General features: G+C 35.9%; 1 protein-coding gene across 2 annotated transcripts in view; it reads left to right on the forward strand.

Moving 5' to 3' along the window:
* Window positions 1-21,450, forward strand: part of Pi3K59F (phosphatidylinositol 3-kinase 59F) — a 586,771-nt gene that overhangs the window by 38,661 nt on the left and 526,660 nt on the right. For both annotated transcript variants that reach the window (XM_090405919.1, XM_090405920.1), the window contains exon 2: window positions 14,587-14,775. In XM_090405919.1, the coding sequence (XP_090262045.1) occupies window positions 14,587-14,775 (189 nt within the window). The remainder of the gene's footprint in view (window positions 1-14,586; window positions 14,776-21,450) is intronic.

The raw sequence follows: 21,450 nt of genomic DNA on the forward strand, positions 1-21,450 counted from the left end.
TATCACAAACATAACAATTTTATTTTGTTTATAATACAGCATTGGGCAGATGAGGGTAATGTTATCTGTGAGAATCAACATGGATTTGTGAAAGGGTGCTCTTGTTTTAGCAATATGCTAGCCTTTTATAATAAAGTTACAAGAACATTAGATGAGGGAAAGGCATATACTGCAATTTTCTTAGGCTTAGTGAAGGCATTTGACAGGGTGCCATATGATAAGCTGATATTTAAGTTGCAGCACATGGGTCTGGATGTCAGATTGGTCAACTGGATTCAGGATTGGCTCTCTGATAGGTATCAGAGAGTTGTATATGGTGGAGCAGTTTCAAGGAGGCAGAGGGTTACAAGTGGGGGTCCCACAGGGCTCAGTACTAGGACATTGCCAGTGGATTGCAAGGGGATATTCAGTTGTTTGCGGATGATGTGAAGCTGGGAAGGATTATTAGTAATAGTGCAGATGTGGTAGCCCTGCAAGAGGATTTGAATAAGCTAGATAGATGGGCAATTGAATGGGGGTGTCAGTTTAATGCAGCAAAATGTAAGGTCTTGAGGTTTGGGAAACATCGATGGGATGCTGCATACTCTATGGGAGGAGTTATACTGGAGGAAGTAGGGGAGACAAGAGATCTGGGGTTGATGATTGATAGAAACCTGAAATTTAGGGGACATATTGCAAAGGTGGTGAAGGTAACATAGAGGATTGCTGCAATTATGAGAAGGACACTGACCTGCAGAGATAAAAGGGTTATCATTCCGTTGTATAAGTCTCTGATCAGACCACACTTAGGCTATTGTTCTCAGATTTGGTCTCCAGGATTTGAAGGGGATAAATTAACTGTGAAAAGGGTACAAAGACGGATGGCAAAGATGGTTTCAGGACTGTACAATTTTGTTTATGAGGATCAGCTGAGGGAATGTGGACTGCAGAGTTTGGTGGAAAGAAGAAGGAGAGGTGATATGATTGAGACTTTTTAAACTGTTGAGAGGTGGTTACAGGGTTGACACTAGGGAGTTCTTTCGCTTGGTTGAACAGCGGGAAGGAGTGATGACAGGAGGCCCTTCCTGGAAGTTATGAAAGAAACTGTGAGCAAGAGGGTGAGGAGTGGTTTCTTTGCATGGAGGGTGGTTGAACCGTGGAATGCATTGCCTGATGGAGTGGTCAGAGCGAGAACGGTCAATGAGTTTAAGGAGTGGTATGATAGACTTTGTGTTTCTTAGGGAGGACCTCCCCTCTATGATTCTTGACAGACTTTATGTTCTTAGGAAGGGACCTCCCACGATGAGTGTTTTGACTCCATGGAGGCCTGAATAATAATAATAATAATAAATGCAAGGTATTGCATATGTGTGATTATAAATGATTTTATTCTTATTATATTTTGATAGTTAAAAAAATTTGTTTTTCTTATGTAAGATAAATTAACATAGATGATTGTGTGCAAATATTTCATGTTTAGATCATGAAATTTTGTTTAAAAATGACAACCTTTACAGGTTGATTACCCCCCCCCCCCCTCATACGTTTTGATTGGCATTTGTACACAAATGCCAATCAAAATGTATTTGCCAATCATCATCAAGCAAAAATTTTTTTTGCTTGATGATGCAAGTCCTTTGTTAAAATTTCCATAGCTCACCACTGGTTATAATTGGGTGAGAGTGAATCATGTGAAAATATTGTTCAAAAAGCAATACATGTTGAACTTGAAGGTAGTCTCAGTGGGGCAAAGACAACCTTTTAAACTTCAATGCCACCAAAACACAGTTCTGTCTATCTTTCGCCAGAAAGAGATCACATGCCTCCCCTTTACCTTCACTAATACTGTGATATCCAAGTACAATCAGATTTCTCTTCTTGGATTGAACTGCACCTCAAATCTTTTCTGGCACAACCACATTTTAAGTATAGCTTCTGCATTCACCAAAAAACTTGATATCCTTTTCTGCACAAGACACTACTTCACAGCTGCTAACTCAATACAAAGGTAAAATCCATCCAGCCATGGAGTATTGCTCCCATATTTGGGGTAGTGCATCAAAATCTTTTCTGAGATTGCTAAATTCTGTCCAGAAGAGGGCAATGGGGGTAATTAATGACCCTTCTCACACATATCCACTTCATTCTCCTACAGACTGGACAGTGCTCTACTGAATTGGCCACTATTATTCCCCCCACTCTCCTCCAAAATCATTAAAATAAGAGCTACTGCTAACCAACACCCTTGTATAGTCCATCTTGAAACTCACTGAACCAGCTTCACTGCCTACTCTTTCATTCCATCTACTTCTGTCCTTTGGAGCAGTCTCTTCCTACTCTGCCTTCCCAATGATTATAACCCTCAGCTGTTGAAGAAAAATGTGAACATTCTTCTTCTATTCCTCTTGCCCACACACATGGCACTAATGTGCTATAGTCTTGTGGCTTTCGTGTTTGGATCAGATAAGTTGATTGTAATAAACTGAAAAGACAGCTTAAGCCTTAGCATGAGGAACTGCATGCTAGAGATGTTAGCAGTGCATGGAAAGTGATTAAGATTTGTTTGAAGGAAGCTCTGACCTTCATCACCAGAGTTTGGAGTATAAATGTAAGGAAATTTAGTGGGTGAACAAAACTTCCAAAGTAATTGCTGCACAAAAAGAAAATGTTATAGAACCAGTTTGATCAAAATGACCAGGCTTGGTAGTAGTAGAATGAATGGGCCGTGAAAACAATAGCCATGATAAAGGTGATATCAGAGTACAGACACCCCCCCCCCTAACTTATGTAAGAGTTATCTTCCCAAACCTTTGTAATGTGAATTTTGTGTAAATCAAATTTAAGCCACCATTAAGTGTTTTCTACTTCTGTTTCTTTTTCGACTCACGTTTGTACTCTTTCACGGTGCACGCATACACTAAATATCATTAAAGTGTATTGTGAATACAAATACATAGTATATCTGTGTTCAGTAGCACTGCTGCACGCACTGCTTGAGCTGTCTGCCTTGTGGAAGACCACTGTTAGGTGGCATGCAAGTAACATAGGCACATTTAGTTAAATTTTTGTAATTTAAAATTTTTTCAGTACCACTTTTATGAAAATTTGGAATTATTTTTGTATTTCACTAAATACAAAAATAATTCCAGATTTTCATAAGTTGAATTCACATAAGTTCTTCTGTATAAAAAAAAATTAACAGACCAAAGGAAGCCTGAGAGAATTCTTTTGCTAAAAAGAATTTAGTGATTCATCATTTTAGTGATGAATCACTAAAATGATGACTCACCATGGAAGGATAACTTTAGATAAATTCATCATTTTAGTGATTCATCACTAAAATGATGAATCACCATGGAAGGATAACTTTAGTGAATGCAGATGGTAATAAAGTGACAAGGAACAAGAGAAAGGAAGTAGCCAGGTTATTAACTAATCACCATGATATGGTATGGTATACATTCCAGAGACATCCATTAGTTCTCTAGAAGCTGAGAGGTAGACTTGATGCAAGAGGTGGATGAGATAGTAATCTTAAAGATATAGCAAAAGCTTAAACAAATAAACAAAAAAAATGGGGTTGAATGAGATAGTGATATGGGTACTAAAGGAATGTGTAAGATAATTGGTGATGGCTATAATCTGGTTTTGAATTCCAGCACAAGTGCAATTCCTAATGAGTGGAAGGTGGCAAGATAATTCCATTATACAAGGATGGAACCAAGACTGATGCAGCCACATATAGACTGGTCTATCTTTGTAGTAGCTGTTAAGGTATTGGAGAAGTTTGATCCACATCTGGTTAGATCCAGAGCATGGTTTTTTAGCAGTCTGCACCAGCTTCGTGAAGTTCCAGCATATAGGAATCGGAAGGGAAAAGATGTGTGAAGAAAGAAGTATTAGACTCCATATATAGGGTAAAGAGGATAAAACTGATAGGAATGAGATGGACAAGTAGCATCATTAAGCAAGAGCTGCAGAAAAAGAAAAATTTGTGAAAGATATATATAGAAAAATTAATCGGCAAGTTCATAAGCATACAAAGTACAGGCCAGAAAGGTGACCAGTCTGATAAGAAAAGTAAAAAGCAGATTATGAGAGGAAATTGGCTGAGCAGACCACAGAATATCCTAGAAAGTTCTTTTACTATTCAGTGAAGGAAGTTTCTGGGCTTTTCTTTGGCCAAAAACAGTGTTGCTAATAGGAAGGTACCAGAAGTAGATGAAATAGTTACTGATGATCACTTCACAAAGGTGTACCATAAAGGTGGAAGTATTGTAGTGCCAGACGTGGCAATGTTTGATGTGAGAATAAAGATAGATGAATTAGATGTGCTTAGCATATTGCAGAACCTTAATGCAAATATGACCATCGGATTAAATGGGTATCAGCCCGTGCATTACAGGAATGTGCAAGGAAATTTGGCAGCTCCTCTGACCAAGCTGCTTAATTAGTCTCTGGTCTGATAAGGTGATAGAAGAATGTAAGGAGGGAGAATATTTCCATTGCATAAAGAAAGCTCCAAGACAGACGTAGTAAATTATAGACCAATCAGCATCCCAGGAATAATAATCATGGTGGAGAGGTTGGTTATGGGCAAAATTCAGAATGGAAGGTTAGGAAAAAAATATATATATGTGTGTGTGTGTGTGTGTGTATACACACATACACACACACACATATATATTTCTGTGTGTCAAATGGAGTCAAAGACTCATCATGGGAGGTCCGCTGTTATACACACAGTTTATCATACTGCGCCTTAAATATATTTTAATTCATGTAAGTTAAGAAAACATACAAACTATGAAACAGATACATAATATAAAATTATAAAAATTACAAATTGTACGTAAACTTCATTGCACATAATGCATAAATGTTTTAGACAAAATAAAATAAAGTGCATATTTTAATCGTCATACATTTCATAGATGTTCTTTATTTAGGAGTGGCCAGATGTCGTCATCACTTGAATCTCTTGTATATCATTTGTATAATTCTCATTGCATACTTCGGCTGGTTTAGTTATCAAGAAGTCAGTAATAAGACCTTGCTTACCACTATGCTGCAATTTTTTATTAAGTTCATAATATGCAGCTAAAAAAATATCCAATTGTCTCGCGAATTTTCCAGAGTGCTCCATTGAGGGATCATTATCTGTAAAATAACTTCCTAACTTTTTTGCCAATTTCAATACTTCTGCTAATTTCTTTAAACTGAATTCTTTAACAGATTCATCACAATCAGAATATTCGTCAAAACTTTCCCCGCCATATGGTTCGATGTCATCTATTAATTGTGTCAGTTCTTTCTCATTTAAATCTGTTTCCCCCATCAATTAATTCACTAATTTCGTTTTCAACAGCTTCTACATCTGCCGATGCTGATTCTTCCTGGATTTTAAGATTATGCAAAGAAAACCGCTTTTAAAGTTTTTGAACCAATCCTTACTGGCACAAAATCCATGCTGAGAACTTTCTTCTGAAGAATGATGATCAAGTTCTTTTAAATGTTTATAAACTTTGCAAGCTTTTTATTTAATAAGCTTTCCATCCAAAGGAATTTTCTTTTGAGTGCTATCTTCTATCCAAATCATTAGAGATTTCTCCATTTTTTCTATTAGAATATCATGTACACGAGCAACGCGTTTGCACTTACCACTGACCCAGCAATAACACTTTCTCAGATTTTATGTTCATTTTGTTTGATTGTTTGAATTGTTGATTCATTTAAATTCAAAGTCTCTGCAACCAGTAGTGCACCCAGGATTTAATCTTGGGGGGGGGGGGGTTGAGTAGATGATTTGAGAATGCAAACTATGCATCGCATACTTATGACTGAGAATCTGCAATAGTCGCTGATTCATAAGTAGCATAGGAAATAGAAGACATGACACAACATAAATAAAAAAAAATAATTTTAATTAGGAAAAGATTTTTGGAAAATTTTCTAGTGTTTTTTTTTTCCCTCTTTCTTTAGGGGACGAGGGTCCCTTGCTCCCCCTCTGGGTGCACCACTGCCTGCAATATTTCCTGATTTTTCTCCATTTTTCAACCGATCCAAGATTTTAATTTTTTCTGCAAGAGAAATTAAGTTTCTTTTCAATGTTGTTTTTTCCCTTTCGTTGCAGTTTTAGTGGTCATTACTATAAAAATAAATTTTTTACATAAAAAAAGCATTACATATTAATTATGTATGTAACTCACCAGAAAATATACAGCTTGAGATTAACACGCGTATGATTTTTAATGCGCCTTCCTGGGAGAAAACGAAGACAATTTTCAACAATAAACATTTTATATGGTAAACAATTGATGTACATGCATGTTGAAGGGTATTTCCCTCTAATATAAATTTGCTACTTAAAACTGCATGCGCTATACGGGCAGACACAAATTTAACGAAGATGAATTTGATTTTTAAGTCATGCAGTGAAAAATATATGAAAAGATAAAGGGTTACTATAATTTGTAGACCGTGTTATATCGAAACCATGTCATATAAGTACTGCGTTGAACAAGGTTTCTACAATTTGTAGACCATGTTATATCGAAACACGTATAAGTACTGCGTTATACGAGGGTTACCTGTATATATATATATATATATATATATATATATATATATATATATATATCAGTGGCACCATGTGCTCATTTCCGTTGGATGTGCTGTCATGTGGGTTACGCAACTCGTGTTACAAATATCACATCAATTTGACCGTATGCATGGGTGTCTGCAGAAAATTTTCCTGAGTGGGGTAAAGCTTGGAGACATAATTACACAATAAATTTTTATAATTATTGATGTAATTATATAATTATATGAATAAACGTCTTTTACCATTTTATTTTTTGATGTTATTATTTGTCGATGTAAACTATAAATACATTATTTTCATTTTGCATCGATTTTAATGATCTTCAATTCTCGGGAAAAAGGGTATTTGGAATTATTTTTAGCACAATTTCATATTTAAAAAAAATTAATCAGAATATTTTATTAAAAATGAACTAATTAATTAATCCCAAAATCCTAAATTAAATTATTTCAGTTTAAAAGCAAAAAAATCATAACTAACAAGTAACATAATATTAAATTACATACACTTACCTTTTAAAAATTTATTTTTCTGTTTAAATTTGTTTCACCATAAATTTACAATTCACTAGACACAAAGAGCAAACGAACTGGTCACCGTTCACAACAGCAATGAACATTTTTTCACAAATCAGAAAAAGATGAACCATAAACAGGAACACGTGTTTTATTGCAGCAATAAAACATGTTCTGCGTCTACCCCTCCATGGGCCAAAACAGACCAACCCATAATAAAATTTTACGACAGACAAAACATTCAAGGGTTGAGGGCGTAAGATTACATATCTCAATCATTCTTACGATTATGATTTGTGGAATTTTTTACTAGATCCTGGGGGGAATACCCTGTTTGAATCCACTCTTCAGACACCCATGACTGTGTGATTGTATTTTTATCGACATGTGAACGTTTTTTAGAGTGCATAGTGCATCAGCACTCATATTAATTGGTTAAATGCAGTTAATTGCTGGATAACTTTGAATACTTCTGCATAGAGTGGAGGAACAATCTGTTGGCTTTAGGATTTATTAGAAAACAACAATGAAGGAGAATGCTATATTTGGTTGGTATATTTGAAATACTCAAAGATGAAAATATGTGAACCATCATTTATAAGACATGTAAGAATAGTAAAGAATAAGTGTGAGTAGAAACACTTTCTTTAATGGTAAACAAATTATCAATTATCATTTGTAATATGTGTATCCTATAAGTTGCTGGGTAGAGCTAATAGCACGATCCTATAAAGTCTAACATGAATAAGTGAATTTATGATGGCATAATTTAAAAGAAAAAACGTATGAAGAGAGAGAGAGAGAGAGAGAGAGAGAGCATTGCAGCAATAAAAATGGTTTTATGGAGCAGCAAATCATCTCATAAAATTTGTTGCATATGTTATGTGTATTTCTCTGGTTTGTGTATATTTTGCTCTGTTTTCCAAGAATTTTATTTTGTTTACTGAGACTCAGTATACATAACATCCGATCATTGTCGGAATTATGCACACTTTTGGGAATCTTACATTCATTAGTTTTTTTTTTTTTTAGTATCAGCAGTTCTTCTGTCTTATCAATCTCACATATGCTGATATTTTGTTGTAGATCAACAACGTCTTATAATACACAGAATATTAATTTTTATTCAGGAATAGATATTTTTACTGTCTGTTGTTTCCGAAGGTTAGGAAAAAAAATGTCTCTGTACCGTTAAAAACTTTGCAACCTCAACAGATGGTGTACTGCAAAATAAAAAACCATTAGCTTTTTTCTCCTAACATCCACTTTCAAATTTTAAGTTCCAGAAAATGTGTGTAACAGCTGTTTGTAATACAGCCATCGGATACAGAAAGCACTCAACTCATGACAAGTGACAACATTCAATTGGATTGTTTGACCAATCACAGCTGCTAAGTGCTAGGTGAGCTCAAAATGTTAGCTCACCCAGCCTCGCCTTCTCAGCGGTTTAAAAATACTAGAAAGCTAAGAATTTGACCCACTGCGCCCTCTTTACATCTTTTTGAAGGGCTCAAAGGTGTATGCATTTTGAAAGCACACCCAGGCTATTAACGCAAACGTGAAGCAGTGTTTACACATCAAAAAGTGCCCTCTTGAAGCACTAATGCTTTATTACCCTCGTGATGAGGACAATGAAGCATTAGTATATTGTGTTCAATTTTAGGAATCGCACGAAGTCTGTAAACAATTGGGGGAGTCTTTGGCGGGATAAATGCAAAAATATAATATCGGTGATTCTGATATTTCACGGATTAGCACTGCACACCTAGCACACCCGGAATATTCGCCCCTGATATATATATATATATATATATATATATATGTATATATTGCCCACTTCGTTAAAAGCTGTCAACCTGGTGAATGCAACATTGAACTTACTGTTACCTCTTCACTAGATGAAGAAACTCAGGTGTGTGAGGCCGAGGTATTAGAGCTGTTGCATAAGTTGAATAAGAATTCAGCAGTAGGGACTGATGGATATCAGCACATGTTCTAAAAGAGTGTTCAGCTGAACTGGCCATTCCTTTGACCAGGATGCTTAATATGAGTCTCACAACAGGGAAGATTCTGCAGGAATGGAAGGAATGTATGGTAATTCTTTTGCACAAGGGTGGTGCAAAGACCGATGTATCCAACTATCAACCGATTACTATCTCAGGAGTGCTGGTGAAGATTTTGGAAAAATTGGTTAGGGCCTGCATTCAGTAATGGGTTGGCAGTGAATCTCTACTTTGCAATTAACAACTTGGGTTTACTAAGGGAAGGTCATGTTTTAGCAACTTGCTCACATTATGTAATAATGTTACCATTGAACTAGACAAGGGGAATGGATACACTATGATACTTTTGGATTTTACTAAGGCTTTTGATAGAATACAGCATGGTAGACTGTTGCATAAATTGCAGAAAATGGATTTGGGTTATAAAATATTAGCATGGATAAGAGGATGGCTGACTGACAGAAAGTGGTAGTATACGGAGGATCAGGGTTTAAGGTAACAAGTAGTGTACCAGAAAGATCAGTGCTTGGTCCACTGATATTCAATCTGTACATTAATGATATTGGGAAGGATTTGACAAGCGACATACAGCTATTTGCTAATGATGCAAAGATAGGTAAGGTAATCAGGAATGCTGTTGATATGCAGTCTTTGCAGAATGATTTCAATAGACTGGAATTGTGGGCATTGGAAAATGGGTGTCAGTTCAAAGTCAGTAAAGTCATTCACTTCAGCATGATTACATATCCAATGTCATATTATATTGGTGGGATTAGACTAGAAGAAACTTATGAGACTGGGGATCTTGAAGTGTTAATAGATAGGAAGTTGAAGTTCAGTGGCCATGTGGCGAAGATTGCAAATACAAATCAAAAGATAATTGCAATGCTGAAACGAACGTTCACATGTAAAGATGAGGATGCTATTTTGCCTCTTTACAAGGCCTTGATAAGACCTCACTTGGGCTATTGTGCGCAAGTCTGGTCTCCTGGTTTCCATTGTGATTCTGATATATTAAAATGATATCAGGATTGTGGAATAATGATTATGACGACAGATTGAGAATTTGTAGACTGCAGACACTAGGAAACAGAAGAAAGAGGGGTGATATGATTGAGACTTACAAACTTCTAAAAGGGTCATACAGGATTTAAATTGATTGAATTTTTCAATTTATGGAGGGTGGGAAAAGGACGAGAGGGCATCCTTGGAAGCTGAGAATGAAGTCTGCCAAGAATTGTGTGAGGGCTAGATTTTTCTTTCAGAGGGTGGTGCAGGATTGGAATGGATTACCTTTGAATGTGAGTGCAGTGAATGAATTGAATATAGGAATATATATTTAGTCAGGGATTGTTATCAGTTTGACATAGAAGAAATTTTTCATAGAATGGGAAGGGGGGGAGGTAGAACAAGAGGCCATTCCTGGAGACTGTGTAAGGAGGGTGTGAGCAGAGGAGTGAAGAGAAGTTCCTTGCATGAAGAGTGGTTGGTGAGTGGAATGCATTGCCTGAGTGTGTTGTGAATGTAGACAGATTAATCAGTTTAAAGCACAGTTGGATGAGCTTTGTAGCGTAGTGTGTACCTCCCACGATGAGTCTCTGACTCCGTGGTGGTAAGATATTAATAAGAATAATATAATATTCTATGGGACAGCATGCTTTTGTGAAGGGTAGGTTCTGCCTTAGTAATTTACTCACGTTTTATTAAGAAAGTGATGAGTTGGATAATGGAAATGGCTGCATGATGATACTGCTTGACTTTACAAAGACATTTTTTATTATTATTATTACTATTATTATTATTACGTGACACCTCCAGGGAGTCCAAAGACTCATCGAGGGAGAGCACCTACTTCACAACTCTCCGTCTCCACCACTCAAATCCACCAACAATAATGAACTGCAACTATCATCATCTACACTAATGCCAACGCAACAATAGAACATGAAAAATCATAACAAGTGAATCAAGATTTTTCAGAAAAGTTCTGTATGCTTATATGAGGAACAATCAAATCAACTTTGATAATTAGCTGGCCTGGATGGCCCATGTGATTAATATATCTGCTCTCCAACCAACAGGTCACAGGTTCAAACCTAGCCACAGATGTCTGTGATGGCTTTCAGTCGAGAGATTTCATTGCCTAATATGACAGTTTTCTTGCTTACTGGAGACCTGAAGTGGCTCAAAAATTCTGTTTGATCTCTAGAACAGAGTTTCTAGGCCATATAAAAAATAAATACAATATATATAAAAAATAATTAAAATCCTTAGTCCACCCAAAGCATAAAAGCACATTAAGAATAAGAAGGCTAAAATAGCATGTTGTACTACCCACCAAGGGTACATTCTAGAAAGGATAAAGATAACAAATGCAGACAGGTAATCAATGTGATATTTACTTCATGATACAGTTTTTGCAACCCCCCCCCCAAGTAATTTCATGAATGCTATTTAAACCCTGAAAACTTTTAAATTTTCAGGGTTTATTTCAATGTATTTTAAAGTGAGTAAATGCCTCATCTAAATAGCTCACCCATGCTTTACAACTTTTTGTGGGTGGGAGTCACATTAAAAAATAAATAAATTTTGAAAATAAAAACTTTTTACCAGGATCTATTATATCCATACAAAGTAAGATGACTTTTGTTAGTTCTTTTTGCACATTTTGCTAAGATATCCTCTTCATATATTTACAAAAAATCATTCTCAAGTGATATATAAAATTTATACTTTTCAGATGATCAGTAATTATTTGGACTTTCCATCCCATGTCTCTGTTTGGATTATGTACTATATTAGCACACGCACATATATATCGGTTAATTCGTTTTTTTCTGCTACTGTATGAGCTTTCATTAGAGCAGATGCATTGATCTTATCAACACATTTGTGCTTTATTTTACACCAACTTTTTCTTCATCCCCTTGCCCTCAATTCACTTGTATTCAACTTGTGCTCGGCACACTCGCTCTGCTCACCATCCATCAGGTCCTTTACAATGATTGTAATTAAGATATTTCCAATTTGTAAGGACATAAACATGCTGCACCTCTGGATGCAGTAGGGACAAAAACTTCAATTTCCTGATTATTTTCCAGGATTGTCAAATTCCAATCACCATCTTGTTCAGCCCAAACAATCAAGTAGCTCATGGCTCCAACTAAGATCATAGAAGTTGTCCATCTGACCTGTGTACACTGTAACACAAACAAAACGCTGACTAACCAAACACGATCTGACATGCCTCTCGTAATGATAGCGAAGTAGTCCTTCGCTATCATTACTTCGCTATTTGACAGGATGGGACTCTGTTACATAAACTGGAGCAAATGGGATGGATGTGAAGCTGTGGATAATGATAAGAGGGTGATTGATAGAGACATCAAAGAGTTGTATATGGGGGAATTGAATCCAATGCACTACATGGCTGTGTACTTGGACTGATGCTATTTAATTTTGTATACCAGTGATATAGCAAGTGATTCAGGGAGAAATATGCAGTTATTTGCTGATGACACAAAACTGGATAGAATGATATTTCACACATATGATATATAGTTTTCTGTATGAACAGATTGTCAGCAGACAAAGGATAATGGTTGCTAGTTTAATGTAGTAGTATCTTCATCCCCTTACTTTGGAATGAAGATATTACCAAACTGTGTACTGATGGAAGAGCATCCAATTGCAGAATTGATGAGTCTGGGATTTGGGAGTGATTGTGAACAGGAAATTGAAGTTCAGAGGACTCGTTGCTAAAGTAGGTGGCCAGAATAACTCATCAGATTATTTGGACTTTGAATAACACTGACAAACAGGAATAGGGAAGTTATCATCCCTCTTTATACTTTAGTTTTAATAAGCTTTATGAAAGGGAATAGTCCACATCTACACTATTGAACACAAATTTATCATGACATGGATTCCTTGGAGATGAGGAAGTAGTGAAGGGGATTCAGAGACAAGCGACTAAGTTTGTAACAGATCATTGGAATACTCTTTATGAGGATAGATTGAGGATTTTAGATACAAAGACTAGTTGATAGGTGGAAAAGAGGGATATGATAAAGATAAGTTATTAATGAAGTTTGCAAGAGCATGAGGATTAGATTATTTACTTGGAAAATGGTGAATGAATGCCAGATGCTGTGGTATGTGCTTTGTTAGTGAATGAATTGAAGTAGAGTAAAGCAGTACTGTGCAAATAATGTTAGTGTATGCCTTCATTTTGTCAGAGTCAAGACTGTTTAGACTGATAATTCACTCTGCCAAGAGTGTGAGGACTAGATTTTTTTTCCCCCTTGAGGATTAGTGGATGAATGAAATGGGTTTTCAGTCAGTCATGAGTGCTTTGTCAGTGACATTTATCAAACCTCTCCTTGAAGTCATTCACTGACAATTTTATTCATCCACTCCTCAAGGGGGAAAAAAATCTAGTCCTCACACTCTTGGCAGAGTGAATTATCAGTCTTGACTCTGACAAAATTGTTTAGAGAACGATAATGTTACATAAGTAAGTCGGCTGCCTGCATATAGGCCCAGATTTTTGTGAATGTCATCTTGCCCCTCTCAATGTTTCTGCTTGAATTAATGTCATCTTGTTTAATCATTATTAAGTACTTTATATATTATACTCTATTATCCTGGTTATGTCTAGGAGAAATGCAAATTCAAAGGAAAAATCATAGCAGCAGCATTCTGAATTGGGACAATTTGAACGAACTATCAATCTAGTTTATTTAGTCCTATTTTTTTATTAATTAGGATAAAAAAAAAAAGCACGGAAAAGTTTTTTTTATACCATCATTGAGTAGAGGGGTATCATGGATAGTGGCAAAAATTGATCTGTTGTATTTTCAGCTGGATAAATTCTAGTAATGCATATTAATTCAGATATTCCATCAGTTTTTCTTAAGAGTAATCTCACTGTTAAATTGAATAATATTTGTTTGTATTTATTTATATGTCATTTGCATGTAACCAGTAACACATTATTATTATTATTGAATATAGTATAACTAATGGTAATTTAATAATTGTCATTGATTTGTATGTTATGTATCCAGTTGTAATTCTGAATATTTGGTTCTCCTATAATGTACTTAAAATATGAAACACACTATAAAGTTTGGAGAGTAGTTTTGTTGGTTATTTCAAAAAAATATCACTACCTCTCTTTTGGTCTGCATCATAGGGCTCATTTTCTGATGAAGGATTTATGAAAGATGCATTTGGTATGACTTGTAATGGCCAGTGATATACATATAAGGATGCATGAAATTATTATTTCTTGCTTTAAAAATGGTAAAGTTGAATACAGATGATCTTTCCTTATAGATTAAACAAAATGCATGAAAAATGAAACTAAACATGCATTAAACATAATCATTGAGAATTATCTTAAGGCTATGTACGAGGATATGAACATCACCTTAATTCATTAATTCATAATCTAAATTTCATGTAATTTGCATTATTTCAGAGGTACTTTGGAAGGTAAAAGAGAAAAGCCTAGTTATCGTGCATTGATAAGTGATCCATTGTTGAAATTCTCTGGACTTTGTCAAGACGAATGTTCTGATATGTATGTAACATGTCAGGTGTTTTCTGATGGAAAAGCCCTGGCACTACCTGTTCAGACATCTTTCAAGCCTTTTAGCACACGATGGAAGTAAGTTTTTTCCACCCACCCTTTTATATATATTTAAAATAAATTTACTTAAATATAAAATACTAAAATTCAAGGTTATTTTAAGCTTGCAACGTGACGATTTTTACTAAATATTTATGAAAGAGGATAAAATATCCATATTTATTAAACAAGGCAAACATGTTTTTACCAAAATACTTGACTTAGACATGTTAAAGATGCATCCCATGCTTGAGCTCATAATCCTAGTTTATTCAGCTTTATCATATCTGTGCATCATCTGCAAACATCTTAGTGCTCCATTTACTCATCCTCTCAATGTCTAGATAAAATAGTAAGAGATCCATTAACTCTTAACTGTTATTTGCTTACAGTTGCTTTATCATATACTATTGTGATACCTCTCAGGTCATCTGGTTTGTGTTCTCTTGATTAGCCCACTCACTCTTAACTCAAGTAAGAATATTTCACATGGTAACCATATGAAATTCTATGAAATGTGATGGAAAAATACTCATTTTAATTATTTAATGGCATTAAATGATTTTAGTAAGCCTCTAATCACCAGATTTTAAACCAGCATCCTTGGTTTAAAATACAAGAAACACTTGTCACATATGCCACTAAGATCATCCAATCTTTCTTGATTGTATCCATATTGATAATTGTCAGTAACATTCCTTACATAAGGGGAAAGTCTCTCTAATATAAAGTATTGAAAAAATTTAGTAGCTGATTTCCCCCTATAATTTGAGCAGATCATTATGTCATCTTTCCTATGGCTAAGACATATGCTGATATTCCATTCCTCTGGAATTGTTTCATTAATCCAGATCTTTGCAAGCATCTGGCCAAATGATTGAAACATCCTGTATGTGCAATAAAATGAGTTCTACTTGTATGAGATCCATTCCCAGGCCTATTAAAACTTTCTGGCATAGGATCTCTGTCTTTCTTATATTCAAGATTCAGCCTCTGGTTCATGTGAAAAATAAGAATGGGTTCTCCTTTGTGAATGTTATACCACCACCACTTAAAGTATAAATGAATTTCATTCTGAATAAACATCTGCTTAATTTTACCTGGTCTGCTTCTTATGGTAATAAGCTTATTAGGTTCACGACAATTCTAGAAATTCAAAATCTTTGCATTTTGTAGATGTTTGTTGAAAAATAATATCGGAAGATTGTTAGCAAAGATAATCCCCACACAGGCTGCTGCATTTGGAAAGGAAGCACAAAAGGATAAGGGTACCAAAATAAGTGTGTTCTGGCTGGATTTTTCATATCACTGTATACAAGCCCAAATGCCACTAACCATTGAGATGCATGACATGCTACAATTTATAGCCATTGTTGGTTTAACAACCTGCTTGCAAAATTCTTGAAAATTTTACAGTTGGCTTGTGTGAGCTGGCTCCAGGAAATGTATGGGAACTTCCCAGTGATGGTACTAACCCTTTAATTTTTCTTCTGTTTTTCTTCTTTTCTCCATATATTCTCTGTTCTATTTCTCTTGAGCTTTTTTACTCTGTTTTCTGTACCACCATCACTGGGATCCAACATTCTGCTTGCCATGTGCTGCAACCCATGGATATCTGGAAAGGGGGAATCCTGGTGGTGTGGGTGTACTGTTTGGTTTCTGCTTTAGAAAATTTTTGTACTGGACAGGATCATTTGGCTAGTAAACTTGCCTATAGTGGTTAGTGGTATTGCTTAAGTCTCTTTTTCCATCTAATTACAGTGGCCAAGACATGCTCATGTAGTGTAGCATCCAGGTAGTCTTGGTGTTCTAACCTCAGTGCAGTGATTTTTTATTGGATTGTGATCATCCCTGTGTGGCTCTGTGGTGGCTGGAGAACTCTGGTAGTGAATCCTCATCTTCTTTGTCATTCATCCTCAAGTTTAACAGGGATCCTCAACAAGCACTGTACTTGGGACCATCATGATGTAGCATAGCTACATCATGTTGTCCCAAGTGCAGATAAAATACTCAGTTTTGCTCATGAAAATTATTTTAAAATATATTTATTATAATTTTATAAAATGTGTCAACAACTGTAAATGAAAGCATGATTAAGGCAGAGTAAATTTTCGATTGAGCTTTCACATCTAAATTTCTGAATGTGAAAACTTACTCTTGCTCTGTTTGTTGTTATAGTCACAATATGTTTTTAATTATTCCAAATTCTTTGATTTGTGAGACTACAATATTTTTGAGTGTATGAACTAATCCTAAATTAAAAATGTTTGCATCATCTGACTGAACAACAATACTCAAATATCTTTTTATTTCCAATACTGGTCCATTCATCCTATTTAAGAGTAAAGTTATCTGATTCATTATATCTGACTAGTGGTTCTTTGGTAATACATAATTCTGTTTTGTTAATTACTTACAAAAACCATTTAAAAATAATGTAATTTAATAATTAATTACTAGTTTTGTACATTACTACATATTTCAGATTGGGGGCAGAACACCAATAAAAAGTAGTATTTACAAAGATTTCTGAATTAACAGCTATAATTTTTTTAATTCATTCAACATGAGACAGATGTTGAATGTAGGAACAAGATATCAGATGTGTGGTTTGTTGTTACATGATATCACATAACTTGTCTCATAATCTAATTCATTAATGTTAAAGCCGATAAGGATTGGAAAGAACTTTACATAGATAAACAAATGTACATGAATGATAACAGACAATAGGTACTCCTAATGACAACTTATTTACAACTAATGAAATCCCGTCAGTATTAAGATCAATGGATCCAAGAAAAACTCCTGAAGATGACAGAATAACCAGCGATATACTCCTAAGAGCATTTGTCCAATTCCCCGAATTCATAACAACAGTTTACAACGAATGCCTAAAAAGAGGGTGATTTCCTTTAGTATAGAAATGCTCTAAAATTATACCCATAATCTTCTTCTTCTGCAGCTTTTCCCACTTAAGTAGGGTCACTGTTTGTAGTGAGTCTCCTCCACAACCTGCTGTCTTGGACTGTAGCCACATCCAAGTTCTTCATCCTCAAGTCCTCTTCCACCATCTCCCTTCATCTCTTCTTTGGCTGCCTGTGCTTCCTCCTCCCTATACATCCATCTGCATGACCTTTCTTCCCACATACTCTTCCTCCCTCCTCATCACATGAACAAACCATCTCAACCTTGCCTTCTGTATCTTTGGCCCTAAGTTTGTAACTTTCACCATTCCCCTTATGTCATTTCTCAGACGACCCTTTCTGGTCATACCGCACATCCACCTAAGCATTCTCATCTCTGCTACCTCCATCCTGCTGATGTTATATCACCCTCTTATTGCATAGCACTCCAGCTATCTCTCTCCAGTTCCTCCATCCTGCTTCTATCCTGCATCCCACATCCTTCTTGGCCTCACCATCCTCTTTCATTGTTGAATCTAAGTATCTAAAGTCACTGACCTTCCTAATAACATTTCCTTCCAGCTCCAGATCTGTCTCCTGGCTGCCATCCACTTTGCAACACATATACTCTGTCTTACTTCTGCTCAGTCTCATACCTCTTTCTTCCAGTACTTTCCTCCAACTTTCCAGTTTAGCTGCTACTTCTCTTGATTCTGCACACAGCACAATGTCATCTGCATACAACATAGTCCAAGGCACGTCTTCTCTCACCTCCTCCATCACAATATTAAACAGGAACGGACTTAATGCTGACCCTTGATGCAAGCCAATTGTCACTGGAAAACTTTTTCTCTCTCCCAGGCAGGTCCAAACTCTTGTCTTCACATTTCTGTACATCTCCTGCACCAGCCTGACATATTTTTCCAATACCTTCTTCTCCCTCAGACACCTCCAGACTTCTTCACTTGGCACTCTATCATATGCTTTCTCCACATCATTAAATACCAGAAGTAGCTCCTGTTGCTTCTCTTGAAACTTTTCCATCATCTGCTGTAACCCAAAGATAGCATCTGTCGTCGATCGACCAGGAATGAATCCAAATTGCTCCTTTGCAATCTCCACCTCCTTTCTCAATCTTCCATCAAGAACCCTCTCTAGGATTTTCATTGTGTGGGACTTCAGCTTTATTCCTCTGTAATTCTTAGTCTTGTGCATCCCCTTTACTCTTGTAGATGGAGACAAGAGTACTTTCCCTCCATTCCTCGGGTATGTTATCCTGATGACAAACTTTTATTAACAGGTCCCACAGCAGGTCAATTCCCTCTTCCCCTCAGTGCCTTCCATGCCTCCACTGGAATCCTGTCAAGGCCCTCCGATTTTCCATTCTTCATCCTCTTTATGGCTTCCTTCACTTCTGCTCTATGATGTTTTGCACCATCACCTCATAAGGCTCCCCATCTTCTCTTTGAGTCCTTGCATTTTCTTCATTCAAAAGCACTTCAAAGTATATTCTCCATTTGTTTCTCATATACTTACATCCCTTTTCCTGGTTTGATTATACCCATAATCAAACCAGGAAAAGAAGCATCCGATGAAATTAGCAAATACAGGCCAATCAGTCTTATAACTCATATTTGTAAATTTAGGGACACAAAAATGCACGTGTTGAACAGATTCTTTTATCAATTACTAATAAAATAAAACTTGACATTTCAACCCCTGTATCGAGGTCATCATCAGAAGAATACAAGTGTATACGGAACCAAGCTACATGCTCATGCCCTGTATACCGGTTTAACTAAATCTACGTAGTTAGTTAATCCTTTTCCCTAGCCTAACCTCTAGTGATAAAAAAAAAATAATAAAATAAAAATAAATAAATAAATAAATAAATAAATAAAAAATAAACAAATAAAATAAATAAATACAACTACAATAAACTGCTAAAGTCCTCATGTATTAATATTCTTCTGGAAAGTTCTGATTGTTATAATATGATTTCTTTCAGTTGCTGTTGAATGTTACAAACACTTCACCAGGTTTTCTTCTTGTAGTGGGATTTTTCCATGGCTAGTTTAGGTTGTTATACAGGTTGTAGATGAGTCCTCCACATTCTTGAAATGGTTAGGCCATCATTTTTGTTGAGATTTGGGTTGTGTTTGAGCATTTCACATGACTCTTTAAATTTTCTCTCAAACCAGGTTTTGGTGCGGTGTAGGGACATGGTATTTTTCCAATCAATTCTGTGTATGTTTGGAGTGCGTGGTCAGGAAGGCCGGTTTTACCAAAATGGAGCTATTTAATGTGTCATTTGTGTTTGTCTTGTCTGATTGGGATAGTTTGCCCTGTTTCCCCTATGTATGGTATGTTGCATGTGCATTGTATTTTGTATACCCCTGGGTGGGCTAGGTGTGGAAGAGGATCTTTAAAAGAACTGAGTAGGTGTCTTAACTTATTTGGGGGTTTAAAGGAGGTTTTAATGTTGTATTTGCGAACTGTTCTGTCTATTTTTTCAGAAATGCCTCTAACATAAGGAATGGCAATAGCATTCTTGAAATCTTTTTTGTTCTTACTGGTATCTTTATGGAGGATCCTATGAATAGTTTTTTTACTGTATCCATTTTTTATAAATGTTTGGTTGATGATCTTGTATTCCTGGTTTAGAGCCTGTTCATTAGAACAAATAGTTAGGACTCTGTGTTTAAGGGTGCTTATGACACCTAGTTTTTGTGTTGGGTGGTGGTAAGAATTTTTGTGTATATATTGTGTGTGTAGGTTTGCGGTAAACTGAGAAGGAGAGACAGCCAGAGGGAAGACGTGTGACAAGTGTGTCTAGGAAAGGAAGAGAGTTGTTTTTTTCCATTTCAATGGTGAATTGGATACGTTTGTGTTGTTTGTTTAGGTGGCTAAGGAAAGTATTTAGAGCTTCGCGGTCGTGGGGCCAATAAAAGAAAGAAGTCTCATAAGCGTTGCTGGTACTTTGTTAGAAAAACTTCTGATAAACCAAATAATGTGCTATGTCTACTCAAGAAACCTATTAAGCAGCAATCAGTATGCATTTAGAGCTCAATCAAGCATAGTAGATGCAATGATGGAGGTTAAAGAGTTCACAGAAGACAGTCTATAGCAAAAAAAAGACGTACTACTGACTCACTTGATGTACAAGGAACTTTCGATGTTGCGTGGTGGCCAGCCATAATCAATCGATTAAGAAATTTAAAATGTCCAAAAAACTTACGCTATCTTGCAAAAAATTATTACAGATAGAAGAGCAACAATGACATTCAAAACCACAGCTGTAACAAAAGAAGTCAAATGAGACTGCTCGCAAGGCTCCTGCTGTGGACCAGGCTTCTGAAACATCCAGTACGACTTGCTATTAAGACTTCCTTTTACAACTGAAATAAAAGTCATAGCTTTTGCTGATGATGCAATGATAATGATTTTGGAATGCAACGGCTTACAGTTAGTGGACATGCAAGAAGAAAGTTACCTTCAATAGCATCAAGTCTAAATCGCTCCACATCTCACTTAAAAAATTAAAATAACCTGTAATGTTCTTCCTAAATGGGAACGTTCTCAAGGTAGCCAGTGAGCTAAAATACATAGGAATAACAATAGATGAAAAATTTACCTTCAACAAGCACATCTCATATGTTGCTGAAAAAAGCTTACATATTGTAAACCTTCCAGCAAATTAGGCAAGGATTAAGTGAGGATTAGGCCAACAAGCGCTGAAAACAATATAGTGGAGCTATACTACCATTGATATCTTATGCAGCACCTGCCTGGAAACCAGTGGTGGCCA

This window comes from Typopeltis vanoorti, chromosome 16 (genome assembly GCF_054136105.1).
Source record: "Typopeltis vanoorti isolate ZY-2024b chromosome 16, IOZ_Tvanoo_1.0, whole genome shotgun sequence".
Lineage (NCBI taxonomy): Eukaryota > Metazoa > Arthropoda > Arachnida > Uropygi > Thelyphonidae > Typopeltis > Typopeltis vanoorti.